General features: G+C 39.7%; 2 protein-coding genes across 5 annotated transcripts; both read right to left on the bottom strand.

The window, feature by feature from the left end:
• Positions 1-490: 490 nt before the first annotated feature.
• akap8l (A kinase (PRKA) anchor protein 8-like) lies at positions 491-9430 on the bottom strand. Of its 2 annotated transcripts, none has more exons than XM_038712832.1 (13): positions 9072-9430; positions 8174-8212; positions 7359-7581; positions 5372-5972; positions 4710-4821; positions 4571-4620; positions 4201-4231; positions 3945-4050; positions 3531-3672; positions 3037-3142; positions 2788-2918; positions 2080-2175; positions 491-1656 (listed from the first exon to the last, which is right to left on the bottom strand). In XM_038712832.1, exons 1-13 carry the CDS (start codon positions 9094-9096, stop codon positions 1234-1236), a joined length of 2085 nt encoding a protein of 694 aa, XP_038568760.1. In that variant the 5' UTR covers positions 9097-9430; the 3' UTR covers positions 491-1233. The 2 variants fall into 2 exon arrangements, with proteins under 2 accessions (XP_038568760.1, XP_038568759.1); XM_038712831.1 differs by having other exon boundaries at positions 4710-4824; positions 9072-9428.
• A 903-nt stretch (positions 9431-10333) lies between these two features.
• Positions 10334-16633, bottom strand: LOC119898653. Of its 3 annotated transcripts, none has more exons than XM_038712827.1 (11): positions 16525-16633; positions 16353-16429; positions 15690-15998; positions 15383-15616; positions 15174-15260; positions 13918-14139; positions 13021-13344; positions 12477-12735; positions 11301-11394; positions 11141-11204; positions 10334-11055 (listed from the first exon to the last, which is right to left on the bottom strand). In XM_038712827.1, exons 2-8 carry the CDS (start codon positions 16405-16407, stop codon positions 12557-12559), a joined length of 1410 nt encoding a protein of 469 aa, XP_038568755.1. In that variant the 5' UTR covers positions 16408-16429; positions 16525-16633; the 3' UTR covers positions 10334-11055; positions 11141-11204; positions 11301-11394; positions 12477-12556. The 3 variants fall into 3 exon arrangements, with proteins under 3 accessions (XP_038568755.1, XP_038568756.1, XP_038568757.1); XM_038712828.1 differs by having other exon boundaries at positions 16353-16426; positions 16525-16602; XM_038712829.1 differs by lacking the exon at positions 13918-14139.
• Between the last annotated feature and the right edge of the window lie 5090 nt (positions 16634-21723).

The raw sequence follows: 21723 nt of genomic DNA, 5'->3' as shown, positions 1-21723 counted from the left end.
TTTAAGTCAATCTGAATGGCGGGCCTTTCAAAAATAGCATTTTTGGGCCCTAAATAAAGCGCCACTATCTGACAGATTGGGCTCACATTTCTGTGAAAGCACGTGCATGTTATTTACAGTCTGACTCATTCCAGTCGCAGCATAAGACAAATAAACAGACAACAAATAGAGTTCTACCGTTTGGTGGTTTTGAACCCTGATTACATCTCAATCTCCAAAAATGTTTTTGATAGGCCTTTGTTCAGCCTGAGAGGATCACCAGCCCTTGTACCCTGACCTTTGATGTAAATGCATGCCATCACCGCCAATAGCATGCTAAAATGTAGTCAAAGATGTGCCCTTCAAATTAAACATTTTGTTGAATACTAAGGTAGTGTTTACATTTTTCATTAAACCAAGCTTTAAACAAGCTTTTTTTTTTTTTTTTTTTACATTAAACTAAAAATAGTTAAATTGTAAAACCTTCAATATAAAACAGTGAAAACAGTGATTTATTCAACAGGTTTATTTCTTAGAGTGAAACAGGTTACATGACTGATATCCATTCTGAATATTCCATCTTATTCTACAGACAGTCACCCCAGCTGTAGAATATAAGGTTTTACTAAGAAGTTCACCATCCTCAGTGCTGGCAATGGACAGAATGCTATGCAAACTCTGATAAACAAAAAAAGTACACAATAACTTTCAACTTTACAATACTCAAGATTTCAACAAATAAATCTAAATTAAAAACAAAAACAACAACAAAGGCACAAGTATTAAGAGAAATCGTTTGACATTTTGGGAAATACACTTTTTTGTCTGCGTTAAGTATGGACCTTGAGCAGGGGGGGATTAATTTAACATTAAGACTAGAAAGAAAAAAATTAAATAAAAACACACAACAAGCCTGGCTCTCTCCACAGTCCAAAAATAAGTCTACCAACACGCCAGAAGACAGTTGGTAGGAATACATAAAACAGTTACATAGAGTAACTATTTATTTATTTATTTTTAATTCTCAGCAAAAAAGTGAATAAGAGTATTTGCCAAAATGTGGAACAATTCCTGTAACAAAAATCTAAATTATATAAGCTCAGAGTCAGTACACAATGAAAAATGGTGGAAGCAGGTATGTATATTTCTTGGTAATATGCCTGGCAATGAAACTGGGTTGAATGGGACTGTATGAGTCATTTACTGGTCCGGAGAGATGTCATGGTCGAGAAGTCGCACACAGGGTTGCAAAAGTCATTCATCGTTTTTGTCTTCCTCTTCGACCTCTGCTGCGTCTACTCCTTCCTCCTCTTCCAGCTCATCCTGTAATCCCTCTTCGCCAATCTCATCGTGCACCACATATCCCTCCTCATCCTCTTCCTCCCCAACTTCAAATCCTTCCTCCTCTTCCTGGTTCCCCTGCTCTTCCTCTCCCTCCACTCCTAGCTCCTCCTCCATTTTTTCCTCCTCCTCCTCTGCTGCCGCCGCCGCCGGTACTACTTCACCCTCGACCGCCTCTTGACCCGTCTCTCCCTCAGCCGGCGGCTCATCCTTGACTGCCGCCGCCTCTGCCTGGCTGTCTGCTGTCTCACTGGTTAACTCCAACTCAGACACGTCCATCACCATCGAGTCCTCTGGATCCTGGTCATCTTGGTTACCAGTGAATGGGTTTTCACCCTGAATAAAAGAACGTTTTTAAGTACATATGTTTATCCTTGAGCCTTTACATCCATAATCACAATGAATTTGTGAGATTTTAGTCTCTACATATCCATTTAAGACCAGAGGAAGTATCTGAATAGTTCCTCAACCAAAAGCTCATCTTGCGGGGAGATGATCCACATACAATAAAACACATGGATATTATTGAATTTGTGCATGCAGGTTCTGTTCTTCAACTGCACTCCTTTTAGAATGCTAGTGCATTTTCCCATGGCATTGGTTAAAAACATACAATTACACTGTGACCATAAACTTTTATTATTTATTCCTACTGACAAAGCAAATAGCTCAAAATAGCACAAGTAAATTTTGTGCAACTATTCACATAATGGCAGTTTGGTTGATCACCCATGCTCAGGTACACGACACTGTCCATACCTTGAGGTAGCTTTCCAGCTTCTTGCCAATGAGTTTGTGGTTAAGGATGCTACGAGCAACTGACAGACTGGCCCTCTTGGACTGCTCCATCATACCCTTAAATCACAAAGAGAACAGTACCAAGTCATACATGGAACACTGCAAAACATCCAAAAGAACAAAAACATTGCAGTATGTCATCCAGCATTGGCCATAGCTTTGTAACAGCAGTTGTACTGGACCGGTTAGAACAGGATTTGGTTTGGGTACACCCTAGCCCAACTAAAAACCCACCCATATCATCTGGTGTATGGAGCATCATGGCTTTTAAAGTCAATTTTAACACCACTGCACAAAAAGTAGTGGGTTGAACAAGAACTGTGCTGGCTTGTTTAACCCACTTCAAGCAATGTTATGCAAGACAAGTTCAAGTTCTTCTATCGAATGCATTAAATTACAAATGCTGCTGGTGCCTTTACTCTATAATCATCATGTCCAATGAGCCAATGTTTAGAGTAGGGCTCAATGATTTAAGGAATCAATCTCCCATTGCAATAATTTTTAAACAATGTTGCAATATGAGCTGTACATATTTATCCATCCAGGCCTATATGTATTGCAGCCTTAAACAACATTAGTTTGTGCCAAACTACTTTACAAACTAGTCTGTAGAAGAAAGGTTTGTTTTGTTTTCTATAGAATTATAAATTTGTGGGCAATCTGCCATACCTTCCGGTTGTAGTTATGGTCAGGAGACTTGATGTGTTTCTGTATCAGGTGGGGCTGCATGGGAATGAAAAGATCGCATGCTGCGCAGTGGGCAGCTTCCACCTTCCTCATGAAGTGCTCCATACCGAGATCTACACAGATGTGACAAATATTTACAATGAGCAATCAATTATAGTCTCTTCCTCTTACACACTCACTCACTCTCAGAGATATGCACGTGCACGCACACACACACCCACCCCCGCTTACCCCTGGTGAGGTCCTGCTCTTTGTACACCTGGCAGATGGCAGCACTGTGGTTTTCCAACTGGCCAACCCTCTGGTCTGTCTTCTTAAACTTGTTCTGCAAATATTCCTACAAAAGTGAAACCAAACTTTGTTAGTTTACACTTCATGTAACTGATTTGTCAACACCGGTGACCTGGCTGCATGAACAAAAGTAATAAATGTCACCCTTAAAATCTACATGCAAAATCTGATGAGTTATAATGCATAACTGATTGTTGTCCTTTTAGTAGGGCTTAGGTGCAACTTCCCCGCAAATCAATTCAATAACCTGACAATTAAAACTACCTTTATGAAAAATTTTAGTGCATTTACAATGAGCACACCCATTAAAATTTGTGTCCAAAAGCATATGACTGACAATTTATGCTTTCCTGATTTGTGTGTGATGGTAAACATTAATCCCTTAATGCATCTATTTTAGACTGTAAGTGTGATGTTTGGCAAATCTCATTCACCTGTAGGAAGTCTGTAGTGGGTTTGGACAGTTGACTGGAAAGGAACTTAAAATGGTCCTTGTGAAAGCGACTCTCGAGATGAGTTTCCATTTCCTCCTTGTAGAATGAACGAAACTTGCACACAGAGCATGCAAACATCACCCTGAAAAAAAAAAAGATAATTAAAAAAAAAAAAAAAAGAAAACCGGCCCATCAGAAAAAATGTACAGTGCGATGAAAAGTGGATGAAACGAGAAAATAATCCAAATTATTACACAATCATCTCAGTGACTGCAACTAAACAATGGAAGTATTAATGTACAGTGAAACAAAGGCAATAAACTAATCCCACAAAAAAAGAAATCTAACAAAGAATAGAGACAAGAGGGTGAAGTTGTAAATCTTGACCCAGGGGTATATAGTGGGTAATCTCACCTTTCCAGGAAGCCCCTCCTCTTCCTCATTTTAGGGTGTTTGTCCTGACCTTGAGCCGGGGTCTGTTTGCCCTGTGGACTTTTCTTCTCCTCCTGTTTGGGTGAAGCTAAGTGTAGAAGGGCAGAAGTTAGGCACGCCAAGATGTCCATTAGAGGGTAGCGGTTTATGAAAAGCTGGTTACGTAGACTGACGGGGCATGGTTTGTCATTAAAAGAAAGAATAAAAATCAGTGAGTAGCAGCTATAGGTGTGCTTACCTTTATCTCCATCTGCAGTAGGTTTTGTCTCCTGTGAAGAAGAGAATCCCATTACTTATTTGATTTAGAAAAAGGCGCCGATAACTTGAGAGGTTTATTCTTCTGCCTAAGCTTCATGTCCTATGCAGTAGTCCAATTTAAACCAATAATCCTCATTAATGTATGCTACACTCACCTCTATCTCTAATAAAATTGTGTCCCTCTCAAATCTGTGCAAGAGAATTACCGGTGATGAAAAAGTTTACTCATATAGGTACATTAATTCATGCCGTAAGTGTTGATCTGGGAGAATAAGGTCACATTTAAGTCTTTATAGGCCACTATTTGCATATCAAAAAGAGTTTCTGTCAAACAAGCTTGATCTACTCACTGTAGCTGCAGTCTTCGGTTCACTGTCGTCACCATTTTTCTCTGCTTGCTCTATGTAAAGAAAGTACATAGACATCAGGCCAAGGTGGACATAGAAATGCTGTATGCTAATTCATCAGGAATTTATTTAAAGGAAGTACCTTGGGTAGCTTCTGACCCTGCACTCTCTGTCTTGTTCATCTTTGACTCTGGTTCATCAGCTGCAGTAAGTGTCTGCTTTCTCTTCTTCTGGACATCACGCTGTGGCTTCACCTGCTACAGTCAACAAAATCAGTTTGCACTCAAATACATTTTCTGACCAAAACCCAATACAAGCAGAACTTATCATCAACACATCAGTGAACTCTAGACTTAATGCTGGTCAAAGCCAATTAGCAGACTTGATAGGTCTTCCTTCTCTGGGCATTTCCTCATCAATATTATTAGCCTTATCTTGAGGGTACCCAGGACTGGGGCAAAAGAAAATAAAAAATAAAAATAAAAGTAAATCAACACTCCCACAGGTAAACAAGACAAAGAATTGGGCGGGGAGAGTTGTCACTTGCCTTTATTGTTTTAAAAGGGCAGCTCCGTGCGGCATTTCTGACCACATTAAATAAGGGCTGGGCGGAGTTAGAGGGGCAAGTGATATGCCAAATGTGTTGGGGATATTTGTGACAAACTGCTATCCATTGCACATAGCAGGTACTAGCACTTTAGGCTGACTTGCCAGTTGTGGTTGAGGATACAAAAGGAGGGGATCAGAAAGGGCTTAACTGTTGCCCAGTGTCTGAGGAGGTCTTATTTGGCTGGAGGTACTTACTTTGTTGAGGGGTCTCTTGCGGCCTCGCTGGCGGCCAGCCCGTGGGCCCCCTCCAAAATGCCTCCCAGGAAAGTCGTGAGGCCCTTGAATGGAACCCTGATGGAAGCCCCCACTCTCAGGGTACATGCGGTTGGACAGGAGGGATGGGAGCTTGCCTCTACCACCTCCTGGAGAGTGGCCGCGGTGGGACTGGCCACCACTACCACTTCCCCGCCCACCTCCGCCTAATGGAGTGGGGTCAGACCTGCGGCTTCCAAACCCTCCTCCAGCTCCTCGACCCCCGGCACTTCCACCCCTTCTGGGGGAACGTCGGCCTGCTCCAGCCCATCCACCTCCAGAACCTCCTCCCTGGCCACTGCTGAAGGACTCCCGCATATTCTGTCGCATTTTTGCGACTCCATAGGAAGAGGAGGGGCTGTCAAAGCCTCCTCCTCCCCCTAGCCCAATTCCCCCTCCGAAGCCCGAGACTCCTCGCTGACCCAACAGCATGTTGTCCCCACGGCCATCGCCATAACCATAGCTACCGCCGCCAGATCTGTAGAGATCTCGGGAGGAGGTGAGAGAGGAGGTGCGCGAGTCGAATGACTCGTACTGGTCATACCTGCGGGAGGGAGGGAGAGGGTTGATAGAGAAGAGCAGAGAGCAGGGGAGGCAGGGAGGGCAGTCAGGTTTGGATTTCTCCACCTGCTATTCCTTCTCCTCCATGGTCTCGCTTTCTCTATTTCTTTTCTTGTCACTCCCAGCTTAATTTCAGATACCACATTAGATCAGAAATTGATGATCCAAAACAAGTTAACAAACCGCTTGTGGGCTTTTAAATTTACAGTAATGATTTTTCCTCTTATTTAGTTTAAAGAAACTCATCCAACCACATTCTCTGTTGGAGGTCAAACCTTATCCTGCAGATTAGGGGGAATGCAGTTCCTAAGGCTGTGAAACCTTAAACAGACATGAGCATGGTCCATCAGAACCAGTGATGTCCTGAGAAAGGTGCAAGAAGTGAAACATCCTGGGAAGTGACTGGTTTATGGTAAATACTCAAGAAGGGGAATGAAACATAAATGGGGCCGTTTGATTGGGTAAGAGTGTTTTTGTACATACAGACAACCTTCAATTAACAGTTTGGCTTGAAAGGTAATATCAAGCTAACACCTCTAAACTCATCTCTCTTCCATAACCTAAATCCAGAACACAGGGTTAGGTCACATGGAGGATGAGAGAAAAAGTGTGTCAACAAATAAAAACAAAGGCAATGCTCAGGGGGTGCTAGGTAAAGATGGACTCACTTTATATGCAAGGATGTCAATCTGTTACAAATGGAAAAGGTGGTCTAGAATTGCACCTCCAACGAGGGGCCATGCATACCATGACGTCAAAGGTTTTGAGGAATCACAACATTTGTTCCCCAACAATCAGACAAACCACAACATAGCAAAAGGGGAGCAATCAAAGCGTCCTCAGATGCTGAGGCTTTCAAATGCAGCCTGTGAGTAACTCGCACCCTTTTCATCCCAAACAGGATTTGTGGAGTGCATATTTTCCCCAAGGCTGAGTGTAAAGTGTTAGTAAATGGGCTAGGACAGCCCAATATGCTCGAGCAACCTGACTATTAAACAATAACAATCGATTTTCCAACAACATGGTCTTCGTTTGTTATTTTTTGCATATATATCTTACAGAATTCTGTTCTACTACTCTGCCCAAACTAATGCAAGACCTGCTTGACTTTTAAATTACCAATAGCATTAGAAGGCCTAAGCATCTTACACCAAAATGGGAATTGCAACATTTACAGAGATACTTCTGAGATGTATCTCGAAAAACAAGCTAAAATTTAACTAGTTGGATGTTGTGCAGGCATGAGGCAACATTCACATTTTAATGACAAACATTACTGGGAAATGTAATATTCTCACTGGCATGGATGTTTGGTGGTGGTATCTGACCGATGAAGACAGTATGGAGCAGAAAAGGGAAATGTTATTACCTGTCACCCCGAGACCCTTTCAACCCCCCCTCCAACTGAGTAAGCATGTCCAGGCGCTGGTTAATCTTGGCAATGACTGCATCTGCGTGTGTGCCTGTAGATGAGAGCAGGGACGCTCCCGAGAGACCTCTCTTCATGTGGCCGCCTCCTCCTCCTCCATAGCCCCCGAGCCCAGACATCGAGTCCTTATAACCTCCCCCATACAGATCAAAGCCACCAGAACCTAACATAGCGAGGAATTTTCAAGATGTTAATACAACCACTACACCTCCTTACTATTATTACAGATCAATGGTGAAGCACTCCTAATGTAATCAAATTAAATATTCAGATGCTAATGCACAATAGTCTCATGGATAAAGAATAAAAAGTATTAAACAATTACAAAAGCGAACAGTGGTTGACGTTTGTATCATTTAAATATAAAACAGTGGATTTTTAAGAGGTCAGTCAAAGTAAGCAATTGATTTTATTAAGCTACTTAAGTTAATGAAATGTTAATCCACATCTATTGATATTGCAATAGCTTGCATAGCCAGTTAATAGTGTGAGGAGTGATTTTAACAGTGGATGCATAAACTTGTCTAATGATTTTCTTGTCAAAGAGTATGACTGTTATCCCTCCCTGGTTTAGTAGTAGTCATACCACAAAGAGCTGCAATATCAAAAGCAATATTCAGTCAAAATAATTGTCTTATCCGATGTAGTCATTATCCCCTAGCTGTGTTAAAAAAAAACGGTGTAGGCCGCAACCCGACAAAGTTTGGGTGTACTTGTGTACAGGAGCAGTACGGGAGTACATCTCATTTTCTCACCTCTGCTGCCTGATCCTCCACCTCCCCAACTTGAGTAACCTACACAAGGAGCAAAAACATTGGTATAGGCAAACTAAAAGGTCATAAAGGCTAGTAGTCAAACGTGAACAGCCAAGATGTTTGCGTACCAATAAGACCATCCAGCTGTGTTACTCATATACATCGTAAATAGTCAAAACGAATATTTAAGCAAAATCAAGTGGACTTCTAGGTTGGTTAAATATCTGAAAGATACCGCAAGAGGGTTCAACTCAACAGCGAACCGGCTGGGTTTTCTTCAGATTTCTATCAGACAATGGATTTCTTTGGATCGGAATCGGTTTTACTGGCCCATTGCAAATGGTTTTGGAAGCATATTAGTTGAGGCGGCCATTTTATTAACTAGCCTTTAAAAGTAGGTTATCTCCACGCTGACTCCATTTTAACAGAATTGGCCGGCTAACTTTGGTTTGCATGTAACACGCCACAGAACAGTCAAACAATGGTCCAACGCAGCCCTGTATGTTAGCACATTGGCAAATAACCAGCCTGATGGCGAAGTGGCTAACCCTAGCTAGCTATGGTTCATAATGTCAGTGAACGGGCCTGGTAGTGTGCGTTGGTGAATTTTTCACCTCTGAAATGAATTTGTAAAAACTGATTACAACAGATAGAGAAATATCACTTAACAGTTAGCTAACACGTCTTTGTCTGAAGCTACAAGCGGCTATGTGTTGCTTGTTTTTGATGGTAATCTAAATACCTGAACTAGCTAGTTAGCTAACATACTGCAGCACCGTTTCACTGCAACAAAGAACTTGGGTAACTGGATAACTAATTAATAACGTTAACTGTAGCCATGATGAATTTATCTACACCACATGTTAGGCGTCATGCCTGAGAGTCAGTGTATATTTACCGGAACCGTAGCCTCTGTTGTCCATGGTAGTTTAGTGCGCTGTTCAGACAATCCAATCGAAACTAGCAGCAATAGCTCCAGCTGCGGGTTAGGTTACGCTAACAGCGATGGGTGGCCCGATACAATACGCGAAAAAAAACCACGTGACCGCCTAGAGCTCGTTACGTCACACTTTAAAACCGTAACCACAATATTTGTATCAAGCAGTCTGACTCTGATCTTAATTGGAGCTAAGTGCATATAATGTCAGTAAGGTTTCCATCAAGAAGATTTGAAATTGGCTTAACTGACAGAATCTGAAACCGTATTTCTAATGTATAATTTGTAAATTCAGGCAAACGAAGCTTTCCATGAATCGCTTTGAGGCAAATGATACATTATAATTAGTCAAGCATGTGTTAGTCAAATGGTGACATCTGCTGGTCAACACTTCGTATTCATGGTTTTCACGTGACGTCACATTCGAAGGAAAACGCTCCCTTGGAGGACAAAAAAGACGTTATTTTCCGCTGCCTGCCAACCAGGAAGCAGGTGATACACTGTTACTATGAGTTTTTACTTTTGCATTGCCAAAATGCTGGATGGTAGTTGTACTTTCGAGGAAGAGACAAGCCTGAGCTGTGTTAAGTGAGGGATTCCCCACAAGGTAAACGTAAACATTACCGCAATCGAGCGGTACACAGGTAGGCTACCGCGAATGTCACGTGACTGAAAACTATGAATTGCATATTGTGAGACCACATAATGAAACCATTGACTGCAAAAAAAAATAAACAACTACAACAAAAAAACATTTTAGTGTGTCACTCATAGACTGTTAAAAGTGTCAAAACGCGCACGTCCCACAATATATGGACGATTAGTGAATCAGACTTACAGGTAAACTTAGCACTTTGTCAATCAGTCTATAAACAACCAATAAATACAATTAATTAGCCAAGGATTAACCTACATTAAGTCAGAGCCGTCAACGGCTCTGCATTAAGTGACTGAAATTGTGACAAATTAACTGAATGGAAATCTCTTTGAGCTAGTCGTCAGGTGGCACATTGAAAGTCCCCCTCACTTTGTCTGACGTATTATGTTCCATTAATCACATATTTTTGTTTTTGGCTCCACAAATGTTGATAAGCAATCCATGTAAATTGTTCCATCTTGCCTGTTGAATAGACTCATCACTCCTGCAGGATGTAGTCTGTGAGAGAAGTAAGTGTCTCCCAAGTTATTTCCCGAAAAAACAAAAAAATCACATACAAAACAAATACTGCCATGTGTTTATATCTCTAACATTGAAGAATAAAAGAAAACACAGTAAACATAACATAGCCTATATAAAGTTACAGTTGTAGATTGAAATGAAAGCAACAAAAACCTACTAAAAACATTTAAATGCATTTCCTTTCACATTAAAGTACATTTACAAGAAAGTGATGAAATAGGCAAGAGGAATCAGTCTGTTGTAATTTAATTTCACACTTTTGCACAAACATCACTGTGAAATGTGCAGGGGAAGAAGGAAGCAAAGTGTCATGTACAAAGTTATCCCCAGTATACAAAAATATTATTGTAAATGTTATTATAATATGCCATTAAAACATAAAATATAACAAGAAAAATATATTAGCCACAATCAGCATTCAAAACATGCATTAGGCCCTCATGAACGGATGTGTCAGTCATCTGTAGATAACAGCCTTGCAACCCCCCCAACAGGAAGCAGATCACAAAGGATACGAGTAAATGATTGTGACATCCTGATTTGGCTGCATCACATACATGAGTTTACAGATGCCTAAATGGTGCTCAAATCATGCATTTCCAGCTTGTATCTAAATGAACAAGACATACATTTATTTGTCCTCTGCAAAGCGCCCTGCACATATATCTAAAATCCAAGCTCATATTACACAGTGTATTCTTGCTCCTCTGCAGGTGCTTCCTGTGCAGCAGGACTCATGGTCACGAATGCAATGCTTTCATACAGCTGAAGGGCAGAGAAAACAGGTAACAGAGGGAACACACACAAACATGCACAAACAGACATTTCTAGGTCTAAGGTTTTTACTCACCTGTTCACTTTGTACTTTGTCACTTAGCTCAGCAGCGGAGGTTGGATTGTTCATTTTCCTAGATCTTATTAATCATATTGTGACATTGTTAATGTTACAAACAGACTGACTTTGAATACAGGAAATAAAAGTACAAAAATGGAAATGTCAGACTTTTTACCTCAGCGCCAGGTAGAAGAGAAATGCAGCAGGCGGGATCAGTAACAAAACAGTCAGTTTTACTGCATTCATTATCGCTACTGACTTCCCTTGAGCTGGAGAGAGATCGTTGGGAGATGTGTTTCCAGTGCAAATTATTTAAAAACAATAAAAAGCAAGACACATTATTGTCTTTTGTAGGTTTTTGGCACTGTACTTAAATCATAATCTACAGTGTCTGCCTACTGCTTTTACTGAATTTTACTTTCCTTCTACCAAATTTAAATGTGGTGTCCTTGGTAGGTAGGGTCATCATATAGACCCTTGAGGAGGTCTTGTGAAATATTCTTTCTACATTGGAATGCAGTTATGTTAATATACACTCACCTAAAGGATTATTAGGAACACCATACTAATACTGTGTTTGACCCCCTTTCGCCTTCAGAACTGCCTTAATTCTACGTGGCATTGATTCAACAAGGTGCTGAAAGCATTCTTTAGAAATGTTGGCCCATATTGATAGGATAGCATCTTGCAGTTGATGGAGATTTGTGGGATGTTGTAGCCCATCCGCCTCAAGGTTGTGCGTGTTGTGGCTTCACAAATGCTTTGCTGCATACCTCGGTTGTAACGAGTGGTTATTTCAGTCAAAGTTGCTCTTCTATCAGCTTGAATCAGTCGGCCCATTCTCCTCTGACCTCTAGCATCAACAAGGCATTTTCGCCCACAGGACTGCCGCATACTGGATGTTTTTCCCTTTTCACACTATTCTTTGTAAACCTTAGAAATGGTTGTGCGTGAAAATCCCAGTAACTGAGCAGATTGTGAAATACTCAGACCGGCCCGTCTGGCACCAACAACCGTGCCACACTCAAAATTGCTTAAATCACCTTTCTTTACCATTCTGACATTCAGTTTGGAGTTCAGGAGATTGTCTTGACCAGGACCACACCCCTAAATGCATTGAAGCAACAGCCATGTGATTGGTTGATTAGATAATTGCATTAATGAGAAATTGAACAGGTGTTCCTAATAATCCTTTAGGTGAGTGTACATTACATTTTATCAGAATCAGAGTGGGTGAAAGATGTTATTCATGTCACACAGAGTACTTAAAAAAAGACATTTGCTTCAGTTTAACTGTAAAAGTGCTTCAATAGCTAACAATTATTAAATTAAAATTTAAAGCTGTGCTTGCCTTTGACAATGAGACTTTCTTCTGGTGAGCTGATGTTTTTGGGAGTTTTGACAGCACAGGAGTAGTTTCCTTCATGCTGACTACTGACCGGGTCTAGAACCAGCTGTTTCTTTTTGTTCTTTGGCCCGGTCAAAACGTCGACTGTTCAAGTACCAGATGTAGTTTGTGTTGTCAGTCAGAGGACAGCTGGTACTGCAGGTCAGTGTGACTCTCTGGCCCTCTGTCACCTCTGCAGAAGGAGTAAACTTCACTCTCAGGCCTGGAAAAAAAAATTTCTATAGATCAATTAACCAAAAGGGGGCATCATATAAGCTTTTGTGTGTCCGTTGGATAAGATGGCTTACAATCATCAAAATACCTGATATCAATTATTTCAGAGAATATACAGTATAATATGCATATGAGATATTTAATACAAAAAAATAGAAAAAAGCAGAACGCAGGCTTTCTACCCAGGACTAAACATTCAAAATGCTAAGACATATAACTGCTACATAATTTTCTGAAAACTGTAAAAAAAAAAAAAAAAAAAAAAAAAAATTACCTGTGACAACTAAAGTCACTCCAGATAAATCAGACTGTGTCCGTCCTTGTTTATATTTTCGGGGCGTGAATGTGTATTCTGCTGAGTCATTCTTCATCAGGTTATTGATGCTCATTATGTGGTAGTTTTTTATGACATGAAACTCCACACGACCAGCATCGTCAGTCAAAGTTTCATCATCCTCCTCATCACGTCTCTTTACTTTATTCCATGAATTAACCGATTGGCCCGAGGATTCGCTTGTAATGTTCACTGATGAACCTTCCAGGGCACAGATCCTCCTGCTGACGTAATTCACACTCAAGCAGTTCGAATCATCAAGACCTAAAATATAGATTAAACACTTTTAACAGCTAAATTTACTTTTTAAAAATGCTTCTGTGTCTAGGATTTTAACCAGTCTCAACTAATATTAATATAAAATCCTATTTACATTTAAAATTTTGTATTGCATATTGTATGGCACAACATAGAGTTTATAGTGTTTGGGATTAAAAAAAGAAAAACAGAAATTCTTGCAGCAATAAATCACAAAGAAAGCAATGGGCGTGAAGGGATTTCCTAAGAGGCCAGATTGTCTCAACTTGAATTACGTTAAGTCACAAAAATGTTATATCCAATGAGGCGAGAGGAAAAGCAGACCATCAAATACTGACTTTTTAAATTGTAGATAATGTGACATTTGATTAACATTTCAAACAACAAATAGAAATGAACAAACTGGTGTTTACATCAGAGCTATTGTATTTTATAGTAAGTTGTTTCTGTTGTCCAACCCCATGGTGTTTGAACATTATTTAGATTAATATGTTTCATATTGCCCTTTAGGCTTGCAGACTAATGATATATTTGCCCAATTCTATGAGTTAAAAAGACCACAAATTAGTTTACACTCACATTTTTCATCAGAGTGCAGATATTCGAGGCCTGTCACAGCACAGGAGAAGACTCCAACAGAAGAGCGGAAAAGTGTGATGTGTTGACTCTTACAGTGACTGTATAACTGTTTGTTCCAGTACCACGTATAGACATATTGAGGGTCAGCCATCGGACAGCTGGTGGCACAGGTCAGTGTTACATAGTTCTTCTCAAAATTCCTTTCAACATGTAACATTACTTCTGTTGGGAGATGATATGATAAGGTAATAAGGTATGTTTATATGTTTGAAAATTCAGCTCACATACAGGTATTGTGGCAGTAGAGACAAACTGTTGATTGAATGTGTCCTGAACAGTACTGAGTTTATTAAAATTGTACACTGACTGTTTGACTTTTCTACAAAATGCTGTCAGATTTTATGTAGCATGAATAATTTATTATATTAATTTAACCATTTCATGCATACTGTCATTAGAAACTGAGTAGGCTTACAATTAGCTGATAATTATCTCGATCAGCCACTGTCAGTAATCAATACAAACACACATTAGACTGTAAACTTAATGGATGCTCCCTGTGCTCTCTGGGGGAAATATTGCGTCAAACTCCCTTTAAGAAGTATGACAATAAAAATTCCTTTTGTGTCCGCAAAAACACATAACTCTAAAGCACGATAAACACGATAAAGGACGTCATTTGTCGACAGTCTTCTTATCATTTTGGCATCACTATAATTCAGAAAGATAAACTGTATATCTTTAAAACTTAATATTTTGGATTTTGTCACTGCAACCAGCCTCCCTTGGTTAGTTGCCCTATTTAAGTAACAGAAAACTGGAAATGACAGACGAATGAAAAAAAAAGATTTCTTACTAAAATACCTGCTGGTTGGAGGCTCATAAGACTCATAACATCTTCTACAACTGCAGAGTAGACAATCTGCTTCCTGTTTACACCAAAGCAAATATGGCACTTTTCCATTACCGTACAGTATCAGCTCAACTCGCCTCGCCTCGGCTCTACTTGACTTAGTTTGCGCCGTTTTCCCAGTACATGCCCAGTGTACGTGTCCACACACGGTCTATGCTTTTAATACAGATGGAGATCAGTTCTGATACTGGTGTGGACAGAGATCGTTTTCATTTTAAAACAAAAACGTAGTAGTGTGGAAATAAGGAAATCCTCAAATTTCTTTTCCCACTTTTCCACACTCACTGGCCGTGATATGATTCCTGTCTTGGTGTATGTTTGTGGAGGTTTGGAGAAACTTAACCTGTTGGATATGTGGTGGAGCAGGGCTTATCCACTGAACACATTCCTTTAGCATAGGTGACATTAAAGCAGGTTGGTGTGACAGAATCTGAACAGAAAAAATGGCATTCAGTATTTTGATTGCTGAACTTATTAATGATATGTCATAAGATTTTCCAGTTCAAGTTGAATGAGTAAATGTTAAGCCGAATGTTTTGGAAGGTCACTCACCCACGGAGACTTCAGGGGCTCTGAGACCCTCGTAGCCTTTGATAGCACAGGAGTATCTGACTGCTTTGTCACTGCTGACCAGCTGTTGGTACCAGGGAGACCAGTCCTGATAGAGAAACTCTCTGTTCCTGTACCAGATGTAGGCTGCAGGGTTTTCAGTCAGAGGACAGCTGGTGTTACACATCAGTGTTACTGTCTGTCCCTCTGTGGCAGGAATCACCTTTACCTGCAGGTCTGGGACGATGATGAATAAAATAAGAATTTATATATGGATGTTAAAGTAATAAATAAGTGGCAGCCACTGTACCTGCAATGTGGAGCTCAGTTCTGTTGTGCCAGCAGTTTTCTGGTTTGTCAGTAGTTTCTTTGCAGCAGTAAAACTTTTCATCACTCTCTCTCAGATCATTGATTGTTAGAGTGAAGATACTCTTTTCAGACATGTTATACGTAACATGATTTCCATCTGCAGAAAGCTCATTCAGGACATACGTGGATCGTGGATCAGTAATGTGAATGGTGTACCATTTTATGCTTGAAGTGGGATGTTGAGCTGAGCAGGGCAGATCCACTGATGAACCTTTTAAGGCACAGATGTGGTTTGCTTGTCCCTGAATCCCTTTAACAGAATATTTCATTAGTAAACATATGGACGTATTGAAACCATTTGAAATATTGGATGTCTACTATTCATGACAGTGTGATATACATTACATTTAAGGAAGTTTTAAGAGCTCATTCCAGTAGTTGTAATAATCTTGAAAGCTATTATATTTCTGTTTTGTAATATGCTGATAAAAGTTCTTTAATTTTAGTAGTAATAAAATTCCCACAATTTAACCCCTCCACTTTTGTAAAATAGCCTATAGTTAATTTTTCCCCTTTGTTTTTTTTTATAGATGACAATTAATCATCACACAAGTCGTGATTAAAGTTTAGCACTGTATAAGAAAGGATAACTAATAAATCATACCTGAGATGTACAGGATGAAACCCATCAACACACATTCAGCCGCTGCCAAAAGCATGGCTTTTGTAGTCCTTCAGCTTCTGATCAGAAAATTAATTGAATAACAGTAGTTGCATCAGCTTTTTCACAATGGCCGCATTAAGACCATATATAAAAATGATAATATGTAACTTACCAGTCAAAACCAACAGCACTCTTTTAACAAAGTAAAGGCTGAAGAGGACAGAGTATACTGTTGTTCCTTGTGGTGGACAAACCGCATGTGGCTCTGATGTCAATGTCAATGTCTTTTCCTTCCTCTGTCAGTGATGTAAATGATTCTGAAGTGTACTATACTCTTAAACATTTATTTAATGTCATGTTTGATTTGATTTAAATTCCATTTTCAGTTTTTCTTTTCATGCTTCACCAATAATATTTTTTTATATAATAACATAATTATATTCACATAGTTTATTGCAAAAATGTTACACTGCCACGTCAAAAGTGTTATCTGTGTTTGGTTTGTGGTTCAGAGGAAGCTATACATTTAACCTCACTGATATTTTAATACAGTGCTGTATGGAGCCATTTGTTTGCTGTCCTTTTTGGTTCTACATCAGTTTATATTAATATCAGAATAATCTCAGTGACATATTTTATGGAGAAATCAACTAGGCAGGACAAAAATATTTGGGTATCTAAAAAAAAAAGTTTTAATCCAAAATAGAAAAGAACATTTCCAATTGAAAATTGAATCAAAATATCTCCAAGAACCACAACAATCAAAAGAATATTATTTTAGGTAAATAGGTCAAGCGATCATAATAAAATAAAATAAAAAATACAATTTGAGTCAGGAAAAACATGAGAAATAATGAAACACAAAGAATTTTCCAAGTATAAAATCTTGCCTAGAAGGTTGTGGGTTCAAGTGGGTTCTCTCCGGGTGCTCCGGCTTCCTCCCACCATCCAAAGACATGCAGGCTAGGTTAATTGGTGTCTCTAAAATTGTCCTTAGGTGTGAATGTGAGTATGAGTGGTTGTTTGTCTATGTGTGGCCCTGCAATGGACTGGCGACCTGTCCAGGGTGTACCCCGCCTTTCGCCCAATGTAAGCTGGGATTGGCTCCAGCCCCCGCGACCCTGTATGCAGGATAAGCGGTTGACGATGGATGGATGGATGAAAATCTTGCCTTTGCTGTGTAAATGTAGGCTAGCTTAAAATAGAAATTGTTTATAAGCATTATAAACACAGCACAAGTTAGTCAAAGGTGGAGTGAACAATTCTGATGAAATCCAACACCATGACAAATACCATGATATAGAGCGAACAACAACACAGCAAAGAATGTAACTGACATTAGCTAGTTAGCAAACTCTTTCTCTCTCTTTCTCTCAGTTGCTACTGAGAATGCTAATGAAGACGAGACTGTTCCAGACCCAGCGCACCACTTCCAGACAGTGATACTCATGACTCTCCTAGAACTATAGCTAACATCACAACAATAGTATATCTTGGCAAAGTAGAAAGTAAGCTAATTTGACAAAAAGATGTGGATTTGAATGGCTTATCCCACCTAAAGTGGGTGTTAGGTATCTATCAATGATGCCAGAACAATGCCAGAATACAAAGTCAAGCACAGGCAGAAAAGGTCAAAAGGTATGATGATAAAATGTCTCAAACTAGCCTCAGACAGACACAAGCTCCCACAGCAATTAACAGAGAAAGCTTCCTTACATACAAAATGTCTACTGTGTTTAACATTTCTAAATATCTAGTCTAAAGCCCCTAATGCTTGATCTCCCAGTATATTTCCACAACCCCAACTGCCAAATATGGACATATTTCACTTCCTTGCAACTGTTTGCGGCTTCTTCATATTAACTTACATATCAGCTTAAGTGTGATGGAGCAACTGATTTGCTTGTACAAGAGTCTGTGGTACAAACACATTCTCCCATTAGCACAAGTCACATGAAAGCAGATAAGTGTGACAGAATCTTAATGAAAGGAAATGACAGTTCAATTCAGTATTTTAATCGGTAAACTTTGACACACTATTTCACACTAAGCTTTATAATTTAAGGTGGTAGTGAGTTAATACAGGGTAACACTCCCTGAAAATCCTGTTTTTGCTGACCTCCTGGGGTTTAAGTTTTCCCTTTTGCTGTAGAGATGTTCTGGTGTACTCCAGTACACTGTGAGATCACTGCTGGGTGATTACGTGTTCAATAAAGCACACTTCTGACCACAATGGCCAAATGGACAGGAGGAGTCTCTCTTTTGCGGAAACGCGCTGGTCACATTTGCACAGATAAACATATCACACATGGAAGCTGCCCAGTACAAATGAGGTAATGAGGGAGGGGCAAGCACTGCCTTTTCACTATCCCCACCTAGACTTATCCTACCGGTCTGGGGACTGAACCAAATCCCTACAACAAGCTCACTTCTCTTACCATTACGCCACGACTGCCCAAGTTGTGAGTTCCCCACTTATAACCACAATAGCCAAATTTTCAGAAAACCTTCAACAGAAAATATGATTTTATGCATGTTTCTATCCACTATTGTTATATGATTATTGGGAGTTTGCTCATTGACATAAGCAGTAGGTGGTGCTAATTCTTCAGTCAGGTGCTATGAAACTATTGCAGAAACAGAGGGTGCCAGTCGAACCTCAAATGATGGAAAGAAAATGTAGAGAGCATGATAGACTTAATTAATTAATGTTTCTTTCATGGACTAATGTGAGGAAGGTTGCTGTCTCCTCATCGATCCACGCAAAACTGATGTTTTAGTCTAAAGCCATTTTTTGTTTCTTCAGTGGACGTTTAAATCACGTTTTACACACAAATGTAAACAAGTGCAAATGCAACATGCAAATGCCTAATTCCACCTGAGCCAAACAGTTAGAACAGAATAAAATAAATATTCTGTGATCATTGTAATTAACTTAAATGCAAAAGAGAAATGCTTTTCATTTTTCTTCTTCCACAGTGCTGAAACAGCAGCAACTGCAAAACAAACCTTACATTCACTGACAACAGCTTATCCTGTGTACGGGGCTGGTAAGTGCCAGAAGAATCAATAAATGAATAAAATAATAAATATAAATGCGGAAATATATTCAAGAAAGAATGAATGAATTTAAGAATAAATACATACAGTCCCCTCCAAAAGTATTGGAACTGTAAGGCAAATTCCTTTGTTTTTGTTGTTCACTGAAGACATTTGGGTTTAAGATCAAAAGATGAGACAAGAGTTCAGAATTTCAGCTTTCATTTCCTGGTATTCATATCTAGTTGTGTTAAACAACTTAGGAGAAATCAAAATGTACTTCATGTACTTTTCCTTGAGTAAAGGTTTTTAGTAGCTACTCTACCCACTACTGGCCAGCGGTACGAGTACTAACACTGACATGGTGAACATGAGACAGACAGCAGAGATGAGGGCAACAGTCAAAGCCAGCACAGTCCAAAGCAACAGTTTATGGTAAGATTGATGATGATATGCCTTATTTATTTATTGTATTGTAGGGCTCAGCTGAGTTGATTTCTGTACTTTAGGATAGTTAAAGAGGTGTTTCTAGTTTTGAAAATATTTTAAAGGTTAATTTAGTGATGTACTCTACTTGCATAAAATTCTCAAGAATGCAGGAATAAAGGTCTCTAAAGACCCAGAGGCCCTGACAAATGCTTTGTCTAAAGAGTGGGCTGACCAGGGACAAACTACTGGGCCACTTTTTTGCCTCCGTCTGAGACCATTCTTGACCTTAAAAACTTGTGTTGTGTATGTGTCTCTGCTACGTGTCCATAAACGATCTGAAAGTAGTCAAAACGTTCACACAGAGACGAGCATCCTACAGTATTGTAAAAGGAAGAGGACAGAGGTAACAGTAGTAGAAAAAACTGAGGAGTATGAGCTTGTAAGTTGTATGGATAGCTACCAGACATAGTATATTCTAAAACTCACATAGTAAAAAGACTTTCTTAGTCCAATGGGACTAAGTATGTGTGTATGCGACACACACACCAGCGATCCACACAGCTTTCTCTTTTTAAGTTAAAACGTTTCATTCCTCAGAATGTAAAGACAGATAAGCAGTGTGAAAGCCTTCCGCTGTTGCTGCAGCGGTCCGTGTGACGGCGGGAGCAGAGGGCTCTGTGAGTGGGCGGCTGGCCGGCCTCACACGCTCCTCCTGCGGGTTGGTACAGGCTTCCCCCGCAGTCACTTGCGGAGCTCCTCAACTCTGAAAATATTCAAGCACATTTTTGTCCCGCCATCACTTCTCGTAAAACTGTCAATATTCGAAAGCAGGTACAGGTACAACATTTCCACAATAGAAAACCAAACAAAGGCAAGTCGAGCCAAGTCGAGCTGGTATTGTGCAGTGGAAAAGGGGCTCAACTAAAATCAAAGGGCCTGGCCCGGTTTTCATTGCGACTTCACAGTGAAGGAAGGTAAATGGCTGGACTGCAAACGAGCTGTTTTCAAACGGTTCAGAGCAGAGCTTTCTGTGGCAGATAGGAACTCGCTTTGGGCTGGACTTTGAGCTTTTTCACTTTGCAAACCTAGTACATGCACAACAAAGATATATAACTCAATAAAGGAGAGGGGGAAGCCGAAAAGCACAATACCACCTCTTTAATTCAATGTTCATTAGTAGGAGTACTCTATAATTTATAATAAATCAGATATTTTAAAATGTTTTCTGTAGTTTTATACATTTGACTCTTATTTATCAAAACTTTAATATATTTTGTTGTACTTTTGTTCAAAGTACTATTTCTGACAATAACAAACTTTATTTTTAAACTGCATTATGTCATGGTATCTTGGTGAGGTATCAACATAACAAATGTTAAGGATAATCTTTTTTGTTATATGTTTCTTAAAATTAAGGGAAAAAGAATATCGGCTGATATATCGCGTTCGGATTTTAAAATCCTCAAATAGTATCGGACTTAAAAATCCCATATTGGTCAGGCTTTCAAAATTTAAAGGCACCCTAAGGTAACGAGTGCTCAAAAGATCCCTGTCCAAAAGGGACCAAATTAACAAAGACATTACACGTCTTCCTGCTGCTTTGGTTGTCTCTGTGCTGCAGTCACAGGATTCATGACCAGGAATGTGATGTTCTCATATTATGAGTTCATCTGCAAAACAGAGACGATGACAAGAGGAAAACACACACATACGACAATTTCTAGCTTTCAAATTCTATACTCACCTTTTACCTTGGTCACTAGGCTCAGCAGTGGAGGTCAGAGTTTTCTTCTTCCTGGATGTGTTTTGTTCAGACAGTGCAAATTACTATTTTTAAAAACAAACCCATCTAGTCAGTAAGGACACATTGATTATATCAAGTAAAGGTAAAAGCCTTTAAACA

This window comes from Micropterus salmoides, unplaced genomic scaffold, assembly GCF_014851395.1.
Source record: "Micropterus salmoides isolate LMB-PRFRI ecotype aquatic unplaced genomic scaffold, ASM1485139v1 Ms_hic_scaffold_12, whole genome shotgun sequence".
NCBI lineage: Eukaryota > Metazoa > Chordata > Actinopteri > Centrarchiformes > Centrarchidae > Micropterus > Micropterus salmoides.
This window is presented reverse-complemented; position numbering and strand designations above follow the sequence as displayed.